The 21,893-nt window shown below is 38.3% G+C and overlaps 1 protein-coding gene across 1 annotated transcript in view; it reads left to right on the top strand.

The window, feature by feature from the left end:
• LOC133555229 (protein SOGA1-like) overlaps positions 1-14,121 on the top strand; it is a 229,333-nt gene extending 215,212 nt beyond the window's left edge. Inside the window, 2 exon segments of the mRNA XM_061904825.1 lie at positions 257-645; positions 6,829-14,121. Of these exon segments, the coding sequence (XP_061760809.1) occupies positions 257-645; positions 6,829-6,972 (533 nt within the window). The 3' untranslated portion in view covers positions 6,973-14,121.
• Positions 14,122-21,893: the final 7,772 nt, after the last annotated feature.

The following is a 21,893-nucleotide window of genomic DNA, read 5'->3' as shown; positions in this document are numbered from 1 at the left end:
GCCAAATGTTCTTGTTCCATTGGCAGATAATTTTGCTTAGTTCAAATAAAATACCCCTCATTTTTGTCTTTTTTTTCTTGTTTTTGAACACTGACTTTTTGCAGTGTACAGATACCATCATTGAATTTGCAGACAAAGTTATTGCTCTGATGAAATAGAGCACAGGCCTAAACTGTACGCGTTTGTCAATATAAATAGGCTTTTGTGTGAGAGTCAACCGCAGCTCAGGAACATCAATGTCATTCATTTTTTTTAGCCGCCAGTCCAGCGCGACACCCTCACGGCGCAGGAAAGCCCTCTTGCCCCTCCGTCTGCGGCTCCGAGTCAAACGCTCAGCGCTACGGAGGCCTGGTGCAAGAGTTCTTCAAGAGTGTGTGCAGCGGCCGTCGGGACGGAGAGAGGACGCAGAGAGAGCCCCTCCTTGTCGGAGACTTCAACTGCATGGACGAGGCCAGGCTAGAATGTCTGCCGCCCGGGGCCGGGGGACTTGGAGCCTTGGCCGGACTTAGCGGAGCCAACGACAACGTGACCAGAATCGTGAACAAGCGCTTCATGAGGCAGACGGCAGGGGACGAGATGGTCTGCATCATGGGAGGAGGGAAGGAAGTGGCGGGAAATCACAGCACAGCCGGACCAGGAACTGAGGTGAGGTTTTTCTTCGAACGCGTCCTACTCTGTGTAACTGTCAGTCATTTCAAGTCAGCTTGGTGGGTCTTGGTGTTTTGATTTTGTGTGTCGGGGCTTCACGGTGGCAGAGGGGTTAGTGCGTCTGCCTCACAATACCAAGTTCCTGCAGTCCTGGGTTCAAATCCAGGCTCGGGAACTTTCTGTGTGGAGTTTGCATGTTCTCCCCGTGAATGCGTGGGTTCCCTCCGGGTACTCCGGCTTCCTCCCACTTCCAAAAACATGCACCTGGGGATAAGTTGGACTACAGGCAGGCCAGAGTTATTTGTTGTTGATGAACCTCAAGATGCAGAGACGGAGGCAGGCATAGAATATGAAAACACGATTTAATTAAAACTAAACAAGAACAAACAAAAAGCACGCACGTGGGCGGAATCAACAAACTAAGGGAGCTAGCACTGGAAGCTAGAAAACAATAAGGAAGTTTAGCATGGAAGCTAGTGAATAGCAAACAGAAAAACTGGAAATAACTAATTCTAACAAAAACAGCTTACCGCTACGACGACCTGGACAAAATGTAACATGACAGGTAGTAGCTGTAACAAAACGACACGTAGCACGACAAGAGTGATATGTGGCAATGACAATACAAATGCGGTGGAAGAGGGGTTAGTGCGTCTGCCTCACAATACGAAGGTCCCGCAGTCCTGGGTTCAAATCCAGGCTCGGGATCTTTCTGTGTGGAGTTTGCATGTTCTCCCCGTGAATGCGTGGGTTCCCTCCGGGTACTCCGGCTTCCTCCCACTTCCAAAGACATGCACCTGGGGATAGGTTGATTGGCAACACTAAATGGTCCCTAGTGTGTGAATGTTGTCTGTCTATCTGTGTTGGCCCTGCGATGAGGTGGCGACTTGTCCAGGGTGTACCCCGCCTTCCGCCCGATTGTAGCTGAGATAGGCGCCAGCGCCCCCCGCGACCTCAAAAGGGAATAAGCGGTAGAAAATGGATGGATGGATGGATGGTGTGAATGTGAGTGTGAATGTTGTCTGTCTATCTGTGTTGGCCCTGTGATGAGGTGGCGACTTGTCCAGGGTGTTCCCCGCCTTCCGCCCGATTGTAGCTGAGATAGGCGCCAGCGCCCCCCGCGACCCCAAAAGGGAATAAGCGGTAGAAAATGGATGGGATGGATAATGTTTGTGTGTATCAGCGTATATACCGAGACAGCCCAAATGTCACCATATGTACTAGGGTTGTACGGTACACCGGTACGAGTATAGTATCGCGGTACTAATGAGTCAAAAATGGTACTATACTCTGTTTGAAAACATGCTTGACAACACACTGTAGGACAGGGGTGTCAAACTCAAATACAGAGTGGGCCAAAATTCTAAACTGAACAAAGCCGCGGGCCAAGGTTGAACAACTTAACCTTTTAATAGGGACCCAAACAAGTTTTGCATTGAATATTGAACAAGCAAGGCTTATATAACTTTATAGTGACATGCAAAATCCAGTTTTGTTGGTAGCGGGGGTGTATATTATAGCGTCCCCGAAGAGTTAGTGCTGCAAGGGGTTCTGGGTATTCGTTCTGTTGTGTTACGGTGCAGATGTTCTCTCGAAATGTGTTTGTCATTCTTGTTTGGTGTGGGTTCACAATGTTAAAGTTGTTTATACGGACACCCTCAGTGTGACCTGTATGGCTGTTGACCAAGTATGCATTGCATTCACTTGTGTGTGTGTGTAGAAGCCGCATATATTACGTGACTGGGTCGGCACGCTGTTTGTATGAAGGAAAAGCGGACGTGACGACAGGTTGTAGAGGATGCTAAAAGCAGTACCTTTAAGGCACGCCCCCAATATTGTTGTCCGGGTGGAAATTCGGGAGAATGGTTGCGGACGCAACCATGCGGACGCTGTATCGATCCGTTGTGGTGAAGAAGGAGCTGAGCCGGAAGGCAAAGCTCTCAATTTACCGGTCCATCTACGTTCCCATCCTCACCTATGGTCATGAGCTTTGGGTCATGACCAAAAGGATAAGATCACCGGTAAAAGCGGCCGAAATGAGTTTCCTCCACCGGGTGGCGGGGCTCTCCCTTAGAGATAGGGTGAGAAGTGTAATGACTGGTGGGCATCGAGGCGCCGGGTTCGATTCCCTCGAGGATGCGTTGACGTGAAAACAACAAAGGTAGGATCTTAAAAGATTTACTTAACAAAAAGGGAGCTCTGAACAGAAATACTGGAGCTAATAAAATTCAAAACAAAAACGCTAGTATGAAAACTAGGAAGTAAAAATAGACAAACTAAAATGGCACGTGGGCACAAAAGAGAAAACAAATCATCAGTATGTAAACTGGAAAGAAAACAAGTGGCTTAGCGTGAAAGCAAACGATCAAAAATCCAGACGTACAGTTACGTGAGAGCAAACTATGGACCCAGACCGAATGAACAGAGAAGACTGGCTTAAATAGGAGGGTGATCCGCTTTGAACTGAACTCTCGCGGCTGTGTTGGAGCCACTATGGATTGAACTTTCACAGTATCATGTTAGACCCGCTCGACATCCATTGCTTTCGGTCCCCTAGAGGGGGGGGGGGGGGGGGGGGGAGTTGCCCACATCTGAGGTCCTCTCCAAGGTTTCTCATAGTCAGCATTGTCACTGGCGTCCCACTGGATGTGAATTCTCCCTGCCCACTGGGTGTGAGTTTTCCTTGCCCTTTTGTGGGTTCTTCCGAGGATGTTGTAGTCGTAATGATTTGTGCAGTCCTTTGAGACATTTGTGATTTGGGGCTATATAAAGAAACATTGATTGATTGATTGATTGATAATTAGTAGCAGGTGTGCGGGGCGAGACTAGCAGGTGGACTGATGAGTGACCATGGTGACAAAGCAAACAGGAATTAAGGAGTTAGATGGAGAGATATACAAAATGGAAAAATAAATGTGTAGATCCGAGCAGTGGATCGCAACAAGTGAAGTGAATTATTTTTACATAGCGCTTTTCTCAAGTGACTCAAAGCGCTTTACATAGTGAAACCCAATATCTAAGTTACATTTAAACCAGTGTGGATGGCACTGGGAGCAGGTGGGTAAAGTGTCTTGCCCAAGGACACAACGGTAGTGATTAGGATGGTGGAGGCGGGAATCAATCAATGTTTATTTATATAGCCCCAAATCACAAATGTCTCAAAGGACTGCACAAACCATTATGACTACAACATCCTCGGAAGAACCCACAAAAGGGCAAGGAGAACTCACACCCAGTGGGACGCCAGTGACAATGCTGACTATGAGAAACCTTGGAGAGGACCTCAGATGTGGGCAACCCCCCCCCCCCCTCTAGGGGACCGAAAGCAATGGATGTCGAGCGGGTCTAACATGATACTGTGAAAGTTCAATCCATAGTGGCTCCAACACAGCCGCGAGAGTTCAGTTCAAAGCGGATCCAAAACAGCAGCGAGATTCCCGTCCACAGGAAACCATCTCAAGCGGAGGCGGATCAGCAGCGTAGAGATGTCCCCAACCGATACACAGGCGAGTGGTCCATCCTGGGTCTCGACTCTGGACAGCCAGTACTTCATCCATGGTCATCGGACCGGACCCCCTCCACAAGGGAGGGGGGGACATAGGAGAAAGAAAAGAACCGGCAGATCAACTGGTCTAAAAAGGGAGTCTATTTAAAGGCTAGAGTATACAGATGAGTTTTAAGGTGAGACTTAAATGCTTCTACTGAGGTGGCATCTCGAACTGTTACCGGGAGGGCATTCCAGAGTACTGGAGCCCGAAATGAAAACGCTCTATAGCCCGCAGACTTTTTTTGGGGCTCTAGGAATCACTAATAAGCCGGAGTCTTTTGAACGCAGATTTCTTGCCGGGACATATGGTACAATACAATCGGCAAGATAGGATGGAGCTAGACCGTGTAGTATTTTATACGTAAGTAGTAAAACCTTAAAGTCACATCTTAAGTGCACAGGAAGCCAGTGCAGGTGAGCCAGTACAGGCGTAATGTGATCAAACTTTCTTGTTCTTGTCAAAAGTCTAGCAGCCGCATTTTGTACCAACTGTAATCGAACCTTCAACCCTTAAGTTGCTGGCACGGCCACTCTACCAACCGAGCTACGCCGCCCCAAGAAGCTCTGTCATCCGGGAGGAACTCAAAGTAAAGCCGCTGCTCCTCCACATGGAGAGGTGGTTCGGGTATCTGGTCAGGATGCCACCCGAACGCCTCCCTAGGGAGGTGTTTAGGGCACGTCCAACCGGTAGGAGGCCACGGGGAAGACCCAGGACACGTTGGGAAGACTATGTCTCCCGGGGAACGCCTCGGGATCTCCCAGGAGGAGCTGGACGAAGTGGGTGGGGAGAGGAAAGTCCGGGCTTCCCTGCTTAGGCTGCTGCCCCCGCAACCCGACCTCGGATAAGCGGAAGAAGATGGATGGATGAAAGGATATACAGGTGCTGGTCATATTATTAGAATATCATGAAAAAGTTGATTCATTTCATTAATTCCATTTAGAAAGTCAAACTTGTAGAATGTATACATTCATTCCAAACAGACTGATACATTTCAAGTGTTTTTTTGCCAAAAAGGAGATGATTATAGCTGACAACCTATGAAAACCCTAAATTCAACATCTCAGAAAATTAGAATATGGTGAAAAGGTCAAATATTGAAGACACCTGGTGCCACACTCTAATTAGCTAACTAACTCAAAACACCTGGAAAAGCCTTTAAATGGTCTCTCGTTTTGATTCTGTATGACACACAATCATGGGGAAGACTGCTGACTTGACAACTGTCCAAAAGATGACCATTGATACTTTAAAGAAGGAGGGCAAGACACAACAGGTCATTGCCAAAGAGGTTGGATGTTCCCAGAGCTCTGTGTCCAAGCACATTAATAGAGAGGCCAAGGGAAGACAAAGATGTGGTAGAAAAAAGTGTACAAGCAAGAGGGATAACCGCGCCCTGGAGAGGATTGTCAAACAAAACCGATTCAAAAATGTGGGGGAGATCCACAAAGAGTGGACTGCAGCTGGAGTCAGTGCTTCAAGAACCACCACGCACCGACGTATACAAAATATGGGCTTCAGCTGTCGCGTTCCTTGTGTAAAGCCACTCTTGAATAAGAGACAACGTCAAAAGCGTCTCGCCTGGGCTCAAGATAAAAAGAACTGGACTGCTGCTGAGTGGTCCAAAGTTATGTTTTCAGATGAAAGTAAATTTTGTATCTCCTTTGGAAATCAAGGTCCCAGAGTCTGGAGGAAGACAGGAGAGGCACAGAATCCACGTTGCCTGAAGTCCAGTGTCAAATTTCCACAATGGGTAATGGTCTGGGGTGCCATGTCATCTGCTGGTGTTGGTCCACTGTGTTTCCTGAGGTCTAGGGTCAATGCAGCAGTCTACCAGGGAGTTTTACAACACTTTATGCTGCCAATTTTATGGAGGTGAAGATTTCATTTTCCAACATGACTTGGCACCTGCACACAGTGCCAAATCTACCAGTACCTGGTTTAAGGACCATGGTATCCCTGTTCTTGACTGGCCTGCAAACTCACCTGACCTTAACCCCATAGAAAAGCTATGAGGTATTGTGAAGCGGAAGATGCCAGATGCCAGACCCAACAATGCTGAAGAGCTGAAGGCCACTATTAAAGCAAGCTGGGCTCTCATAACACCTGAGGGTGCAACAGACTGGTCGACTTTATGCCACGCCGTATTGCTGCAGCAATTCTGGCAAAAGGAGCTGCAACTAAGTATTGATTGCCGTACATGCTGAAACTTTCCATGTTCATACTTTTCAGTTGGCCCACATTTCTAAAAAATATTTTTTGGTACTAGTCGTAACTAATATTCTAATCTTCTGAGATACTGAATTTGGGATTTTCAGTAATTGTCAGTACTAATCATCAACATTTAAAGAAATAAACATGTCAAATATATCACTATGTGTATAATGAATTGATATAATATGTAAGTTTCACGTTCTGAATATAACTAATGAAATAAATCAACTTTTTCATGATATTCTAATAATATGAACAGCACCTGTATATATATTAGTTTCTTTGATTGACAAAGATAACTAAAACAAAATCAAATCAGAACTAAATTGTTGCAAGGAAATAGTTGTGGTTTACTCTTCAGGCATGACTGTGTTTTTATTTTACTCACAAATTGTGCCCATTTGCACCCCCTTCTTCCTAGGATGGACCCTGCGACTGCGTCATCCAGTCTTCTTGTCCCGCCAGACCGTCTCGAGTCTCCCGCAACTCACCGGGACAGTGCAAACACCGGCCGCACGAGACCTCGGCCTCCGTCGAGGAAAAGGGAGACACTTTGGCGGAGTGACGACACTTGTTTGTGCACATTTCCTGTTTAACGCTGCCCCCTCCACACTTATTGGAAGCCGCACTGCCAAACATAACACACACGCCTCACATTAATACAACACCAGTACCAGCAGGTCACACTTTTATTGACAACAAGACCACTACGGACCTAACCCTCTTTTTAACATGTCATCGCAACACCACTGATAAGTGGAGTTTAATATAAAGAATGTAGAACCGTGCATGTGTTTTGCATGCAATACAACCAGAGACCTTGTTAGAACTCTCTCCGTCTACCAGATTAAGAGGGTGTGCGTTCACACTTGCCATGTTTATTTCAGTTCAAATGTGCGTTCGCTCTCCTAGTCCATTGTAGTATCTAATAATAGAAAAGCGCTATATAAAATCCAATCCATCATTATTATTATTATTGAGAGATGAGTCTCGGTCAAGGGAACTCTGGTTCAACTTACATGGCGCAAAGGACCAGTGTTAAAATGACAACTATTAACTAACATCTGTCCAATCCAGTCCTTACTTTATGTATTTTCTTGGTCCCATGAAAAAAATCCATGTGTAAGCGGACCTTTTTTTTTTTTTTTTTTGTCCGAACCACATGTGTGAACGCAGCCTGAATTGAAGCCTGTGGGACTAGATCAGGGGTGTCCAAACTTTTTCCACTGAGGGCCGCACACTGAAAAAATCAAAGCACGCAGGGTTAAGTTGATGTTTTTTCATTTTCAAAACCAATACAATATACACTTTTTTTTTTTAATGGCTGGGGATCCCTCAAGTTAGGTCTTAAGGACCCAGATGGGTTTCAGTCTTAAACGAGGTTCCAAATAAGTCATATATTTTTTTTTTTCCGTAAAACCCTTGAATCGCTAATTCTACTTCATTATTTGTTTTACTTTTTACAAGCTTTTTGTCGAAACCCTATTTTTTTAAGGCAAAATACGCAATATTTTTCCCAAAAAGATTTTCAAAGTGAAATATTTAATGTGAAGTAATTGGATCCCTAAATAGGTCAATAATTCATAGCAAAATGTATTTGAGTTTATAATTTTTTTTATTTTTTTTTATAGCAAAGACAGTTATTAAATTCCACTAAAATCCGTAGGGATCCAAAAGTGCCCCACTCATAAAAAGGGTTCACACTTGCCATGTTTATTTCGGTTCAAATGTGCATTCGCTCTCCTAGTCCATTGTAGTATCTAATAATAGAAAAGCGCTATATAAAATCTAATCCATTATTATTATTATTATTATTGAGAGATGAGTCTCGGTCAAGGGAACTCTGGTTCAACTTGGAGTACTACATGACGCAAAGGACCAGTGTTAAAATGACAACTATTAACTAACATCTGTCCAATCCAGTCCTTAGTTTATGTATTTTCTTGGTCCCATGACAAAAATCCATGTGTAAGCGGACCTTTTTTTTTTTTTTTTGTCCGAACCACATGTGTGAACGCAGCCTAAATTGAAGCCTGTGGGACTAGATCAGGGGTGTCCAAACTTTTTCCACTGAGGCCCGCACACTGAAACATCAAAGCACGCAGGGTTAAGTTGATATTTTTTTCATTTTCAAAACAAATACAATATACACTTTTTTTTATAAATTGTTGGGGCTCCCTCAAGTTAGGTCTTAAGGACCCAGAAGGGTTTAAGTCTTAAACAAGGTTCAATATAAGTCATATATTATTTTTTTCGTAAAATCCTTGAATCGCTAATTCGACTTCATTATTTGTTTTACTTTTTACGAGCTTTTTGTCGAAACCCTATTTTTTAAGGCAAAATACACAATATTTTTCCCAAAAAGATTTTCAAAGTGAAATATTTAATGTGAAGTAATTGGATCCCTAAATAGGTCAATAATTCATACCAAAATTTTATTGAGTTTATAATTATTTTTTTTTTTTAGCAAAGACAGTTATTAAATTCCACTAAAATCCGTAGGGATCCAAAAGTGCCCCACTCATAAAAAGGGTTCACACTTGCCATGTTTATTTCGGTTCAAATGTGCGTTCGCTCTCCTAGTCCCATGTAGTATCTAATAATAGAAAAGCGCTATATAAAATCTAATCCATTATTATTATTATTATTATTGAGAGATGAGTCTCGGTCAAGGGAACTCTGGTTCAACTTGGAGTACTACATGGCGCAAAGGACCAGTGTTAAAATGACAACTATTAACTAACAGCTGTCCAATCCAGTCCTTACTTTGTGTATTTTCTTGGTCCCATGACAAAAATCCATGTGTAAGCAGACCTTTTTTTTTTTTTTTGTCCGAACCACATGTGTGAACGCAGCCTAAATTGAAGCCTGTGGGACTAGATCAGGGGTGTCCAAACTTTTTCCACTGAGGCCCGCACACTGAAACATCAAAGCACGCAGGGTTAAGTTGATATTTTTTTCATTTTCGAAACCAATACAATATACACTTTTTTTTTTAAATTGTTGGGGATCCCTCAAGTTAGGTTTTAAGGACCCAGATGGGTTTCAGTCTTAAACGAGGTTCCAAATAAGTCATATATTATTTTTTTTGTAAAACCCTTGAATCGGTCATTCTACTTCATTATTTGTTTTACTTTTTACGAGCTTTTTGTCGAAACCCTATTTTTGGAGGCAAAATACACAATATTTTTCCCAAAAAGATTTTCAAAGTGAAATATTTAATGTGAAGTAATTGGATCCCTAAATAGGTCAATAATTCATAGCAAAATTTTATTGAGTTTATAATTTTTTATTTTTTTTTAGCAAAGACAGTTATTAAATTCCACTAAAATCCGTAGGGATCCAAAAGTGCCCCACTCATAAAAAGGGTTCACACTTGCCATGTTTATTTCGGTTCAAATGTGCGTTCGCTCTCCTAGTCCCATGTAGTATCTAATAATAGAAAAGCGCTATATAAAATCTAATCCTTTATTATTATTATTATTATTGAGAGATGAGTCTCGGTCAAGGGAACTCTGGTTCAACTTACATGACGCAAAGGACCAGTGTTAAAATGACAACTATTAACTAACATCTGTCCAATCCAGTCCTTACTTTAGGTATTTTCTTGGTCCCATGACAAAAATCCATGTGTAAGCAGACCTTTTTTTTTTTTTTGTCCGAACCACATGTGTGAACGCAGCCTAAATAGAAGCCTGTGGGACTAGATCAGGGGTGTCCAAACTTTTTCCACAGAGGCCCGCACACTGAAACATCAAAGCACGCAGGGTTAAGTTGATATTTTTTTCATTTTCAAAACCAATACAATATACACTTTTTTTTTTAATTGTTGGGGATCCCTCAAGTTAGGTCTTAAGGACCCAGATGGGTTTAAGTCTTAAACAAAGTTCAAAATAAGTCATATATTATTTTTTTCGTAAAACCCTTGAATCGCTAATTCTACTTCCTTATTTGTTTTACTTTTTACGAGCTTTTTGTCGAAACCCTATTTTTGGAGGCAAAATACACAATATTTTTCCCCCAAAAATTTTCAAAGTGAAATATTTATCTATCCATCCATTTTCTAGCGCTTATTCCCTTTTTTGGGGGGGTCGCATGGGGCGCTTGCATTTATCTCAGCTACAATCGGGCAGTAGGCGGGGTACACCCTGGACAAGTCGCCACCTCATCGCAAGGCCAACAAATATTTAATGTGAAGTAATTGGATCCCTAAATAGGTCAATAATTCACAGCAAAACGTATTTGAATTTATTTATTTTTTTAGTTGTTTTTTTTTTTTTAGCAAAGATAGTTATTAAATTCCACTAAAACCCGTAGGGATTTTTATTTTTCATTCAACTCTTAAATCTCTGTACCAGCTTCAGATAATATATTGTAATTGGTTTAGTATATTTATAATAACAATCAATAGGATAATTAGTATAATTAGTATATAATTACAATTAGTATGGAAATTATTTTTTCAAATTTTCATATTTTTCATGTGTTTATGTTTTTTGTATTTATGTCCTTTTTGTCCTTAAATCAATTAATAATTTATGGCAACATTGATTTTTATTCATTATTATTTTTGGAGAAATTATTTAAAAAATGGTGTCATTAGAGTCAACAATGCAACTTTTTCTCATTGCATTTCACCTATTTGCTCTTTCATTCCACTTTTTAATGTTTAAAAAATATATATATATTTTAGTGTTTTTAGAATGATGTGCTGGGGGCCATTAAAACATTAGCTACGGGCTGCAAATAAGCGGTAGGAAATGGATGGATGGATGGACAATACAAATGACAATACAATGATCCAGCAACTGACACAACACAAAGCAGGTACAAATAGGAGCAGGCTGATTGGTAACAGGTGTGGCCAGATGCCTATCAGCCGCAGCTGAGGAGGAACACAGCACTCAGGGAACAAGACAGGAAGCTGACAAAATAAGAGCACTAGACAGGAACCAAAGACAGGAGATACTAAACACAGAGGAAACAGACAAATGCAGAGGAAAAAACTAAAAAATAGACAAACTGTCAGGGGAAAGCCTGACAAGGCAGGCCAGTCTAGTACCCGCACTCTTTTAGTACAAAGCATTGGCATTGTCCTGCTGAAATAAGCAGGGGCATCCATGAAAAACACATTGCTTGGATAGCAACATATGTTGTTGATTCTCTGAAAGTTTTCATGATATTATGGATCCTAAATGGTGAGATCCCTAAATTCCTTGCAACAGCTCACGCATTTGTTCAAAAAGTTGTGACCCTCGCCCCATCCTTGTTTGTAAATGACTGAGCATTTCATGGAAGCTGCTTTTACACTCAATCATGGCACCCACCTGTTCCCAATTAGTCTGTGCACCTGCTGGATGTTGCAAATAAGTGTTTGATGAGCATTCCTCAACTTTCTCAGTATTTTTTGCCTCTTGTGCTAGCTTTTTTGAAACGTGTTGCTGTTATCAAATTCCGAATGAGATATTTGCTAAACATAAGAACGTTTATTAATTCAAACCTTAAGTATCTTGTCTTTACAGTCTATTCAATTGAATATAGGTTGAAAATGATTTGCAAATCATTGTATTCTGTTTTTATTTAGGATTTACACAACGTGCCAACTTAATTGATTTAGGGTTTTGTACATAATTAGTTTTGCTGTCCTTTGCAGCGGACAATAAAAAAACATGTTTACAGTTTGTCGAGATGAATGATACTGCAAGAAGATGTTTTTTTCTTCTTGGTTTCACACATGCATTTGTGAATCTAGACCAGGGGTCACCAACCTTTTTGAAACCAAGAGCTACTTCTTGGGTACTGATTAATGCGAAGTTTGATACACACTTAAATAAATTGCCAGAAATAGCCAATTTGCTCAATTTACCTTTAACTCTGTGTTATTATTAGTAGTTAATGATTTGTGGAAACACTGATCATCTTAATGATTTCTCACAATAAATATATACATTTTGATGACATGTTTTAAATAGATTAAAATCCAATCTGCGCTTTTTTTGCAGAACAAAAATTTTGAAATAAATTCAGAAGACTTTGAAATAACATTTAAATTTGATTTTACAGATTTTCTACATTTGCCAGAGTAATTGTTTTGAATTTTAATCATGATAAGTTTGAATAAATATTTCACAAATATTCTTCGTTGAAAAAACAGAAGCTAAAATAAAGAATTGAATTAAAATCTATTTATTATTCTTTACAATAAAAAAGAATACTTGAACATTGATTTAAATTGTCAAGAAAGAAGAGGAAGGAATTTAAAAGGTATGTGTTTAAAAATCCTAAAATCATTTTCAAGGTTGTATTTTTTCTCTAAAATTGTCTTTCGGAAAGTTATAAGAAGCAAAGTAAAAAAATAAATGAATTTATTTAAACAAGTGAAGACCAAGTCTTTAAAATATTTTCTTGGATTTTCAAATTCTATTTGAGTTTTGTCCCTCTTAGAATTAAAAATGTCAAGCAACGCGAGACCAGCTTGCTAGTAAATAAATACAATTTAAAAAATAGAGGCAGCTCACTGGTAAGTGCTGCTATTTGAGCTATTTTTAGAACAGGCCAGCGGGCGACTCATCTGGTCCGCGGACACCACGTTGGTGACCCCTGATCAAAATAAACCATTTCAAACCTTTAAATGAAAAAATAATACTGCTTCTCCACCACAGAGGATAAAGGGATGAAATGTTTAAAAGCCCTATTTTCCTAAACAACTTCACACTATTGATTAAACACATGTGGTCTACATTCTACTTGTAAAAACAGACTAACATACAGATATCTAACACCTCAGGCCATTATACAGGCTGGCCAGTGTTCTGAAAAAAAATGCAACTTCTTGTTTAAGTTTAATCCAATTTTGATGGCATTTTCAAAAAATGGGTCCTGGAACAAGTGCTTTTGTAGTTTTTTATTATTATTCATATATGAGCTTGTCAATATACCTCCTGACATTTATTCTGTCACCATACATTACAGACAAAACACCAGCCATGCATTTTAGGTTAATCGAGGTTTATAACATTTTTGTCTTAGTTCGTTAACCTTGTATTTAGAAAAAAAGCTAATGTTGCATTCAAATGACGTCATGTCTGGTTTAATAAATATGGGAGACTCGGAAGTGGTAGTCAAGGTGGCATTTTGCCTTTCTCAGGGCGGAAGTTGCGTAGCTTTGTTAAAATCCTTTACCATTGCCGTTATTAACTTTAAGATTATTTCACACAAATTACTTGAAGTGTGTGCAAACACGCCGTTTTCCCTTACGCGATTGAGATAATTACGAGTGTACGCGAACCTGTCAGGTAAAACCACGTGACACCGCGCTCTTCTAATACGTCAACGGGATTGTAAACAGGAAGCAGCTCGTAATCCGTGTTCAAAAAAAGCGCGAAACAGTGAGGCTCGCACAAAATGGCGGAACCGCGTCGATTTGCGGTAAACTTTAATAATTGTGTGGACATTCCAGCCGGCTAAAGTACACATTACTGTACATTAAAAAAGGTAAAGAATTTTCCGAAACCAAGTTAGGTAAGTCATTTGTTTCATATTACTTGTAATTGCGTCGTTTAGGCTAGGTCTAGACCAGGGGTGTCCTTTTTTTAACGGCACCATGGTGCATTTTAAAAATACAATTGAAAAAATTTCAAAACATAAAAAGTGATACAAAAGAGCAAACAGATTAAATGTAACAAGAAAATGTTGCAATGCTTTAATAACACAATGCTGCCATGCAGGTTGTTTCTTTCTTTAAAAAATAATAATGAATCAAAATCAATGGCATTTTCACTTAAATTACGTCACCTTAAAGGCCTACTGAAGTGAGATTTTCTTATTTAAACGGGGATAGCAGGTCCATTCTATGTGTCATCCTTGATCATTTTGCGATATTGCCATATTTTTGCTGATTTAGTAGAGAACATCGACGATAAATTTCGCAACTTTTGGTCGCTAATAAAGTGAATTATATGAAGTGAATTATATTTATATAGCGCTTTTTTCTAGTGACTCAAATCGCTTTACATAGTGAAACCCAATATCTAAGTTACATTTAAACCAGTGTGGGTGGCACTCGGAGCAGGTGGGTAAAGTGTCTTGCCCAAGGACACAACGGCCATAACTAGGATGGCACAAGCGGGAATCGAACCTGCAACCCTCAAATTGCTGGCACGGCCACTCTACCAACCGAGCTATACCGCCCCGGTAAAGCCTTGCCTGTACCGGAAGTAGCAGACGATGTGCACGTGACGTCACGGGTTGTAGGGCTACTCACATTGTTTACAATCATAGCCAGCAGTAGCTAGAGCTATTCGGACCGAGAAAGCGACAATTTCTCCATTAATTTGAGCGAGGATGAAAGATTTGTGGATGAGGACGATTAGAGTGAAGCACTAGAAGAAAAAAAAAGAAATGGCGACGGCTCCAGGCGGCGTTTCAGATGTAATTAGACACATTTACTAGCATAATTCTGGAAGATCCCTAATCTTCTTATTGTTTTAATAGTGTTTTAGTGAGATTGTAAAGTCATACCTGAAAGTCGGATGGCTGCGGTGAACGCCAGCTGCCTTTTTGAGCTGCAGGAGGAAGTCCCATAATCCACTGAAGTCTCCGGTAAGAACCGACTTAATATCACAATTTTCCCATCGAAAAACTTGCTGGTTAATGTTGAGAAACGTTCGCTTGACCGCTCTGTGTTAAAGCTTCACAACAAACAAATAAACACTGTGTTTCAGTGCTAAAGGCAGCTGCAATCCACCGCTTTCCACCAACAGCATTATTCGTTATAGTCTCCATTATTAATTGAACAAATTGCAAAAGATTCAGCAACACAGATGTCCAAATTACTGTGTTATTATGCGATGAAAAGAGATTACTTTTAGCCATGTGTGGTGCTGGGCTAATATGTGCGCTACAACCCGAGACGTCATCATTCCGCGACGTTTTAAACAAGAAACTCGGCGGGAAATTTAAAATTGTAATTTAGTAATCTAAACTGGCCGTATTGGCATGTGTTGCAATGTTAAAATTTCATCATTGATATATAAACTATCAGAGTTGTGGGTTTCAGTAGGCCTTTAAATATTCCACTTTGAGATATTTTTTCGGGAAAATATTGCATATTTTGTGTTTTGCCATATAAAAAGCTGAGCTGTTTTTTTTTTTTTTTAAAGAAGGGCCTAAAATATACAAACAAAAAACGTAAACAACAATACAAATTAAAAATGCCGGATATATCTGAAGTTGATCTCGAGATTATTGTGCTAAAAGTAAACCGTAAAAAAATGTATAATTTATTTTTTAACACTTTACTGAGTAGGACACTTTTAGATCCCCAATTGTTTTAGTAATTATTTGTTTTAATGGTGTCATGGCTCAAAAAAATAATAATGAATCAAAATCCAAAATTAAGGCTCCAATTATTATATAATCTCAAATATTCCACCTAAAAAAGTTATTGGGTGAAAATATTGCATATTTTGTGATTTTTCCATTTTTTTTCCCTTAATGTTGATCTAGATATTTAAAACTTCCATCCATCCATCCATGTTCTACCGCTTATTCCCTTTTGGGGTCGCGGGGGGCGCTGGCGCCTATCTCAGCTACAATCGGGCGGAAGGCGGGGTACACCCTGGACAAGTCGCCACCTCATCGCAGGGCCAAAACAGATAGACAGACGACATTCAAACTTGCATAATAATAAAAATAATAATACTGAATAATGACACATTTTCAATATTTTTTTGGACCAAAACCTTTTGGAGTCCCCGGGTTCATAACTGAGTGGAGGTCTAAATGTATATTTTTTATACATATATTGTGTTGGTTTTTAAAATAAAAATTATGAAAATGGCCCCCGCTTGCTTTGATTTTTCAGTGTACGGCCCTAAGTGGAAAAAGTTTGGACACCCCTAGTCTAGATTAAGCCGGATAACCCCTTAAAGCAGAGTTGGGCAAATTAAGGCCCGGGGGCCACATGCGGCCCGTTAAGCTTTTCAATTTGGCCCGCCGAACATTCCCAAATAATTTTTTTTAGATATTTAAGATGGAAAGTGTAGCCGCCATTATGATGTGCAGTGATGTTTTTTAAATGACCGTAAGTCTTAAACCATACAAAGTATTTCAATGGTTGGAATCTGCACTTTTGCATGATATACTTGTTACTATGGTAATCTAAGTCACAGCAGCTCAGACGAGGCACCAAGCAGTGTGGGTGGGGAGCGTTTCCAGAGTGGCCAGCCTGAAATACGGGTGTCAGGGGCAGATTTTTACAACAAAGTTCTAAAGCTTAGTGATTTATCAGTTTATAGGTGTTTTTTTGTTTTTTTTTGTTTTTGTTTTTTACCCTGCGCGTACATATTTCGCTGTTTGTTGCACTTTGCTTGATTGTAAAATATGTCGATTGCGAGGGGGTGTAACCATTCATATTTTCTCAATATTCAGTGTTTTATCTGTTATAGAAAAAATCAAAACTCCATTCCGGTTTTTAAAGCGATCTGTCATAACGTATTTTGCATTCAATCAGACTTTATTGTGAGGTTTTGTATTTGTGTTCCTAAAAACAGACATACCGGCCCCCAGACATATTTTTTTTCTCTAAATTTGGCCCCTGAGTCAAAATAGTTGCCCAGGCCTGCCTTAAAGGAATCATTTTTTAGCGTAAGCCCTGTTTAAGCCACAGTAAACTATGGTTGAAAGTCCCCCTCCTCGGACGATTTTTTTACACGTGTAAGTGCGCCGTGTATTTCTTGAATTTCCGACTCTTAGCTCTGTTTTTTGTTTTTTTTAAACCTTAATTTTTAAATGTCAGTATTTACAAACAGTTGAAAATAATACTCAAAGTAAATACAAAAACAGTAAAAAACAGTGCCATGGGGTTGTAAATTCAAGGGACCTAAAATAGAATGGAATATATATATATATATGTATATGTATATATATATATATATATTTATGTGTGTGTGTGTGTGTATTTATATATATATGTATTTATATATATATATATATATATATATATATATATATATATATATATATATATATGTATATGTATTTATATATATATATATATGTATTTATATATATATTTATATATATATATGTATTTATATATGTATGTATGTATTTATATATGTATATATATGTATTTATTTATATATATATATACATATATATATATATATATATATATATGTATACACACACAAAATAAACAAAGTGCAAAGCCATAGGCTCACTCAATCTCAGTAAATAACCTAAATTTGAAACACATTTCACATCTTTTTGGTTGTTAGAGGTAGAGAGTGTTTTAATGTAGAGTTCTAAATCTTTTTTTAAAGGCAGGCTCTTAGCTTTGTATGAACTCATTGATCGGTTACAAAGTGAGTTCGGAGAAGAAGTGACGTCAGAAAGAACGCGCCATAGCCAGCTTCATAATAAAGCTGTTTCATAACTCGGGGCCTTAGAGTTGTATTGGCTAATCTACCATTCTAGTGTGAAAAGAATCCCCAAATATAAAAAAAACAACTTTAATTTAATTTAGAAAATAGGTCGAAAATAGTAAATAACCACATGAAAAAAGTACCTTAAAAGAATGCATTTCAGGAGTGAGCTTCGGTTTTTTTACTTGCTTTGTACAAACATGCTGTAAATATAAGTGGCGTCATTCCATTTTTTTTATAAAGTGCCTCCAGATTGTTTCACACCAAAACTGGACTCATGTAGACAAAACAAACACAGCAGGCCTTTTATTTTGATGACCAAGATTGTTTTTTTATGCACAATAGAAGCTAGTGTAAAGTACTGTACATGTACTACAGTGGAGGGAAGACGACAAAAGGTTTACAGGAATAGAATAGTTTATCTAGTACACCTTTTATACCAGTGTCATTTCTGAAAAGTACATTATTTTTTATTTTGTTTTTTTGTACAAGTCTTTTAACTATTTCTATTTATCCACTTTTTCTAATTGGCCAAGACGTGTTTTTTTTAATGGTGCTTTTTGGACTACAATTACACATTACTGTAATAGCAAATCTGATAAAGACTTGCGATATCAAATAACCTCATTAAAACACTTGAAATATTTCCATGAGAGGGATTGTCGCTAACAAGGATCCACCCTAGGACCCACAGTAGTATTTTAGATTAAATTGAAATGAGGTGAACATAATGGCATAAATGTTTGACCTTTTTCTTTTGTTCTGGCAACAAAAAGCGCCATTGCGGTGACATTTGGCATCATTTTTATGTCACATTAGCCTTTAAGAGTTGACTCTATCAAATATGTTTGCAGATGAGTATAATAACCATTTATTTAAATCATAAATTGTCACTTTTACAGCTCTCATATTCACAACTCAACAAATGTATTATTTATTTTACTATTTGCATCACAACTTTTACGTGTCTCCATCCACATTTCTTGGCAATATGTACATTAACTTCAAGCTAGAAGTTCATAGTGTTAGTTAATATTTGGGTTTATACCTAATGACTGACTGTAAACTAGCTAGAAATTTTACCAATTATATGCTTGACTCTTTTTTTTTTTTTTTTAAATGCTTGATTAAAAGGAGAATGCAATGACAGCTAAATAAAAATAAGGAAAATAACTTTGGTGTATTGTAGATTTTAAAGTAGTTTTTTTTCTAAATTGTTTTATATTTTAGATTTTTATTTTGAGAAAAGCTGAATGTCAACAGTTGATCAGGTGGGATCGCTGTAGAAATGTGTAGCTCGCTCTCTCTTTACTGACCACACTTGAGCATTGTCTGAGTACTGTAAATATTTTGATGCTGATGAGAAACACATAAAAACACGACAGTTTGAAAAAATGAAATGAGACCAGTCGACCTAAGAGGGCTTTTTAAAAAATGTTTGGCATCTCTGTTTTGTGTTTTTCTTCTGACAATGTAGCTCGTAAAAGATGATATAAATGTCCACTGTTTGTCATACATTTCACAAATAAATGTCTGGATTTTCACACGGGTTCCTTTTTGTTACTGTGCCATTTTTAGTCATCTGCTAGTCTACAGCCTTTACCTTTGGGCTGATACTGAGGGCGACTGTGTTGACGAGTTTGACGCGTACAAATGACTGAATGTCCGGTACCGTGGTTTTGTGTTTGGCTATGACAATCCGTTTATTTTAAGCTATCAAAATTAAATCAAATGTAGGCTTTAGACCAGGGGTCACCAACCTTTTTGAAACCAAGAGCTACTTCTTGGGTACTGATTAATGCGAAGGGCTACCAGTTTGATACACACACTAGCCTACTCAGTGGCCAAGTAGTTAGAGTGTCCGCCCTGAGATCGGTAGGTTGTGAGTTCAAATCCCGGCCGAGTCATACCAAAGACTATAAAAAAATAGGACCCAATGCCTCCCTGCTTTGCACTCAGCATCAAGGGTAGGGATTGGGGGTTAAATCACCATAAATGATTCCCGGGCGCAGCACCGCTGCTGCTCACTGCTCACCTCCCAGGGGGGGATCAAGGGGATGGGTCAAATGCAGAGGACACATTTCACCACACCTAGTGTGTGTGTGTGTGTGACAATCATTGGTACTTTAACTTTAAATACATTTCCAGAAATAGCCAATTCACTCAATTTACCTTTAACTCTATGTTATTATTAATAATTAATGATATTTATCTTTGTGGAAACACGGATCATCTTAATGATTTCTCACAATAAATATATATTTTTGATGACATGTTTTAAATAGGTTAAAATCCAATCTGCACTTTGGTAGAATATATAACAAATTGGACCAAGCTATATTTTTAACAAAAACAAATCATTATTTCTTATAGATTTCCCAGAACAAAAATTTTAAAAGAAATTCAAACGACTTTGAAATAAGATTTAAATTTGATTTGACAGATTTTCTACATTTGGCAGAATTTTTGTATTTAATTTCAATCATAATAAGTTTGAAGAAATATTTCACAAATATTCTTCGTCGAAAAAACAGAAGCTAAAATGAATAATTAAATTAAAATGTATTTATTATTCTTTACAATAAAACAAATAATTTACTTGAACATTAATTTAAATTGTCAGGAAAGAAAAAACCCTTCTTTTTAAAAAAAAAAAAAAAAAGGTGGGGGAGCCTTTTTTAGATATATGCATACTAGTTCCAGCTATTTGGCTGTTCTAGTTTTTATTTTTATGTAGTTTTTTATTTAATTTAATTTGATTTTTTGATACACTGTAGCACTTTGAGGTTGTTTACTCAATGTAAAGTGTGTTTTACAAATAAAATCTATTATTATTATTATATTATTTGGTATTACACATATTAGCTTTATCATCGGTGACAAAAGCAATATTTTGTTTCAATAACGTTGGATTGGTATTAACTCCTTTAGTGTACAAAATGTATCAAAGTTTGCCCACTGAAACGTTTAATTTTTTAGTACGCAGCCTTTGGTGGAAAAGGTTTCTATTTTTACTTTACAAAGTCTTTTTTAAAGGAAGAACGGATGATGCCTTTGTTACGTCTGCGGATATCAAAATGGGGATTAGCTGCCAAAGACGAAGCATCTTGTCGGTTAATATTTCCCCTTTTCAGGTAAGTTACAAATCCATCCGTTAGTTCTTTGACAAGTGAGTGCTTGCTACATTATTATGTTTCTGTTTTAAGTACAATTTAAATCAGAGCAGTCAAAAAAAAAAACAAGTGATTAATCAGTATCACACATAATTATTGCATTAATGCAGAATAATCACACCATTTATTTTGACTGCATGCTCCTTTACTTAAATGTGGATGGTTACCTAAAAGGCGGAGGGTTGTTTTACACTTGGTGATCAGGTCTTTTAAATGCATATTCTTTGGCTAATTTCACCTATACACTATTTTAACTAAGTACATAAAAGCACTAAATGGCAGAAGTTGACCCTAAGATATCTTATGGCAATTTTTCCAAGGTTTTTCAGTTTGCAAGGCACAAAGAGATGAAAAAGGCTGTCATGAGACAATGTTTGATGGCCAAAGACATACAAACTACCATTATAAAGATTCTGAGACATTCATAGGCAGAGTTAAGTACTTCATTTTTTTAACAGAGTGGTTTTTACTTTCATTTTAAACTAAAATCTGTACCCAAGGTCAGTGGTTCTTAACCATTTTTAACCCAGGGCCCACTCAAATATTAGCAATGTATTAGTAGTCTGACTTTTGATTTTAATCCTATTCAATAATTAAGTCTAAAGTACAGTTTACAACCTTGTCAAATGATTGGAAACCATGTGTTTATTAATTATTAGTTAATTGTAATTCAACACAAAAACCTTAGGCTTAGGTCAGGCTGATTAGGGAAACACATTGACATACATTTACGTTGTACTAAAATAAATACGTTAATAATAAATATGATTTAGAAATAAACTGTCAATGGTAGCTTCACCACTTAAGTCATAATTTCTGCGCTAAAGAAACCTATAATTTCAGCTCCAGACTACTTCTGTTTCTTCAAATTACTTTTAACTATA

Source organism: Nerophis ophidion, linkage group LG06 (assembly GCF_033978795.1).
Source record: "Nerophis ophidion isolate RoL-2023_Sa linkage group LG06, RoL_Noph_v1.0, whole genome shotgun sequence".
Taxonomy (NCBI): domain Eukaryota; kingdom Metazoa; phylum Chordata; class Actinopteri; order Syngnathiformes; family Syngnathidae; genus Nerophis; species Nerophis ophidion.
The sequence above is the reverse complement of the archived record's forward strand: the minus strand, read 5'-3'. Positions and strand labels throughout refer to the sequence as shown.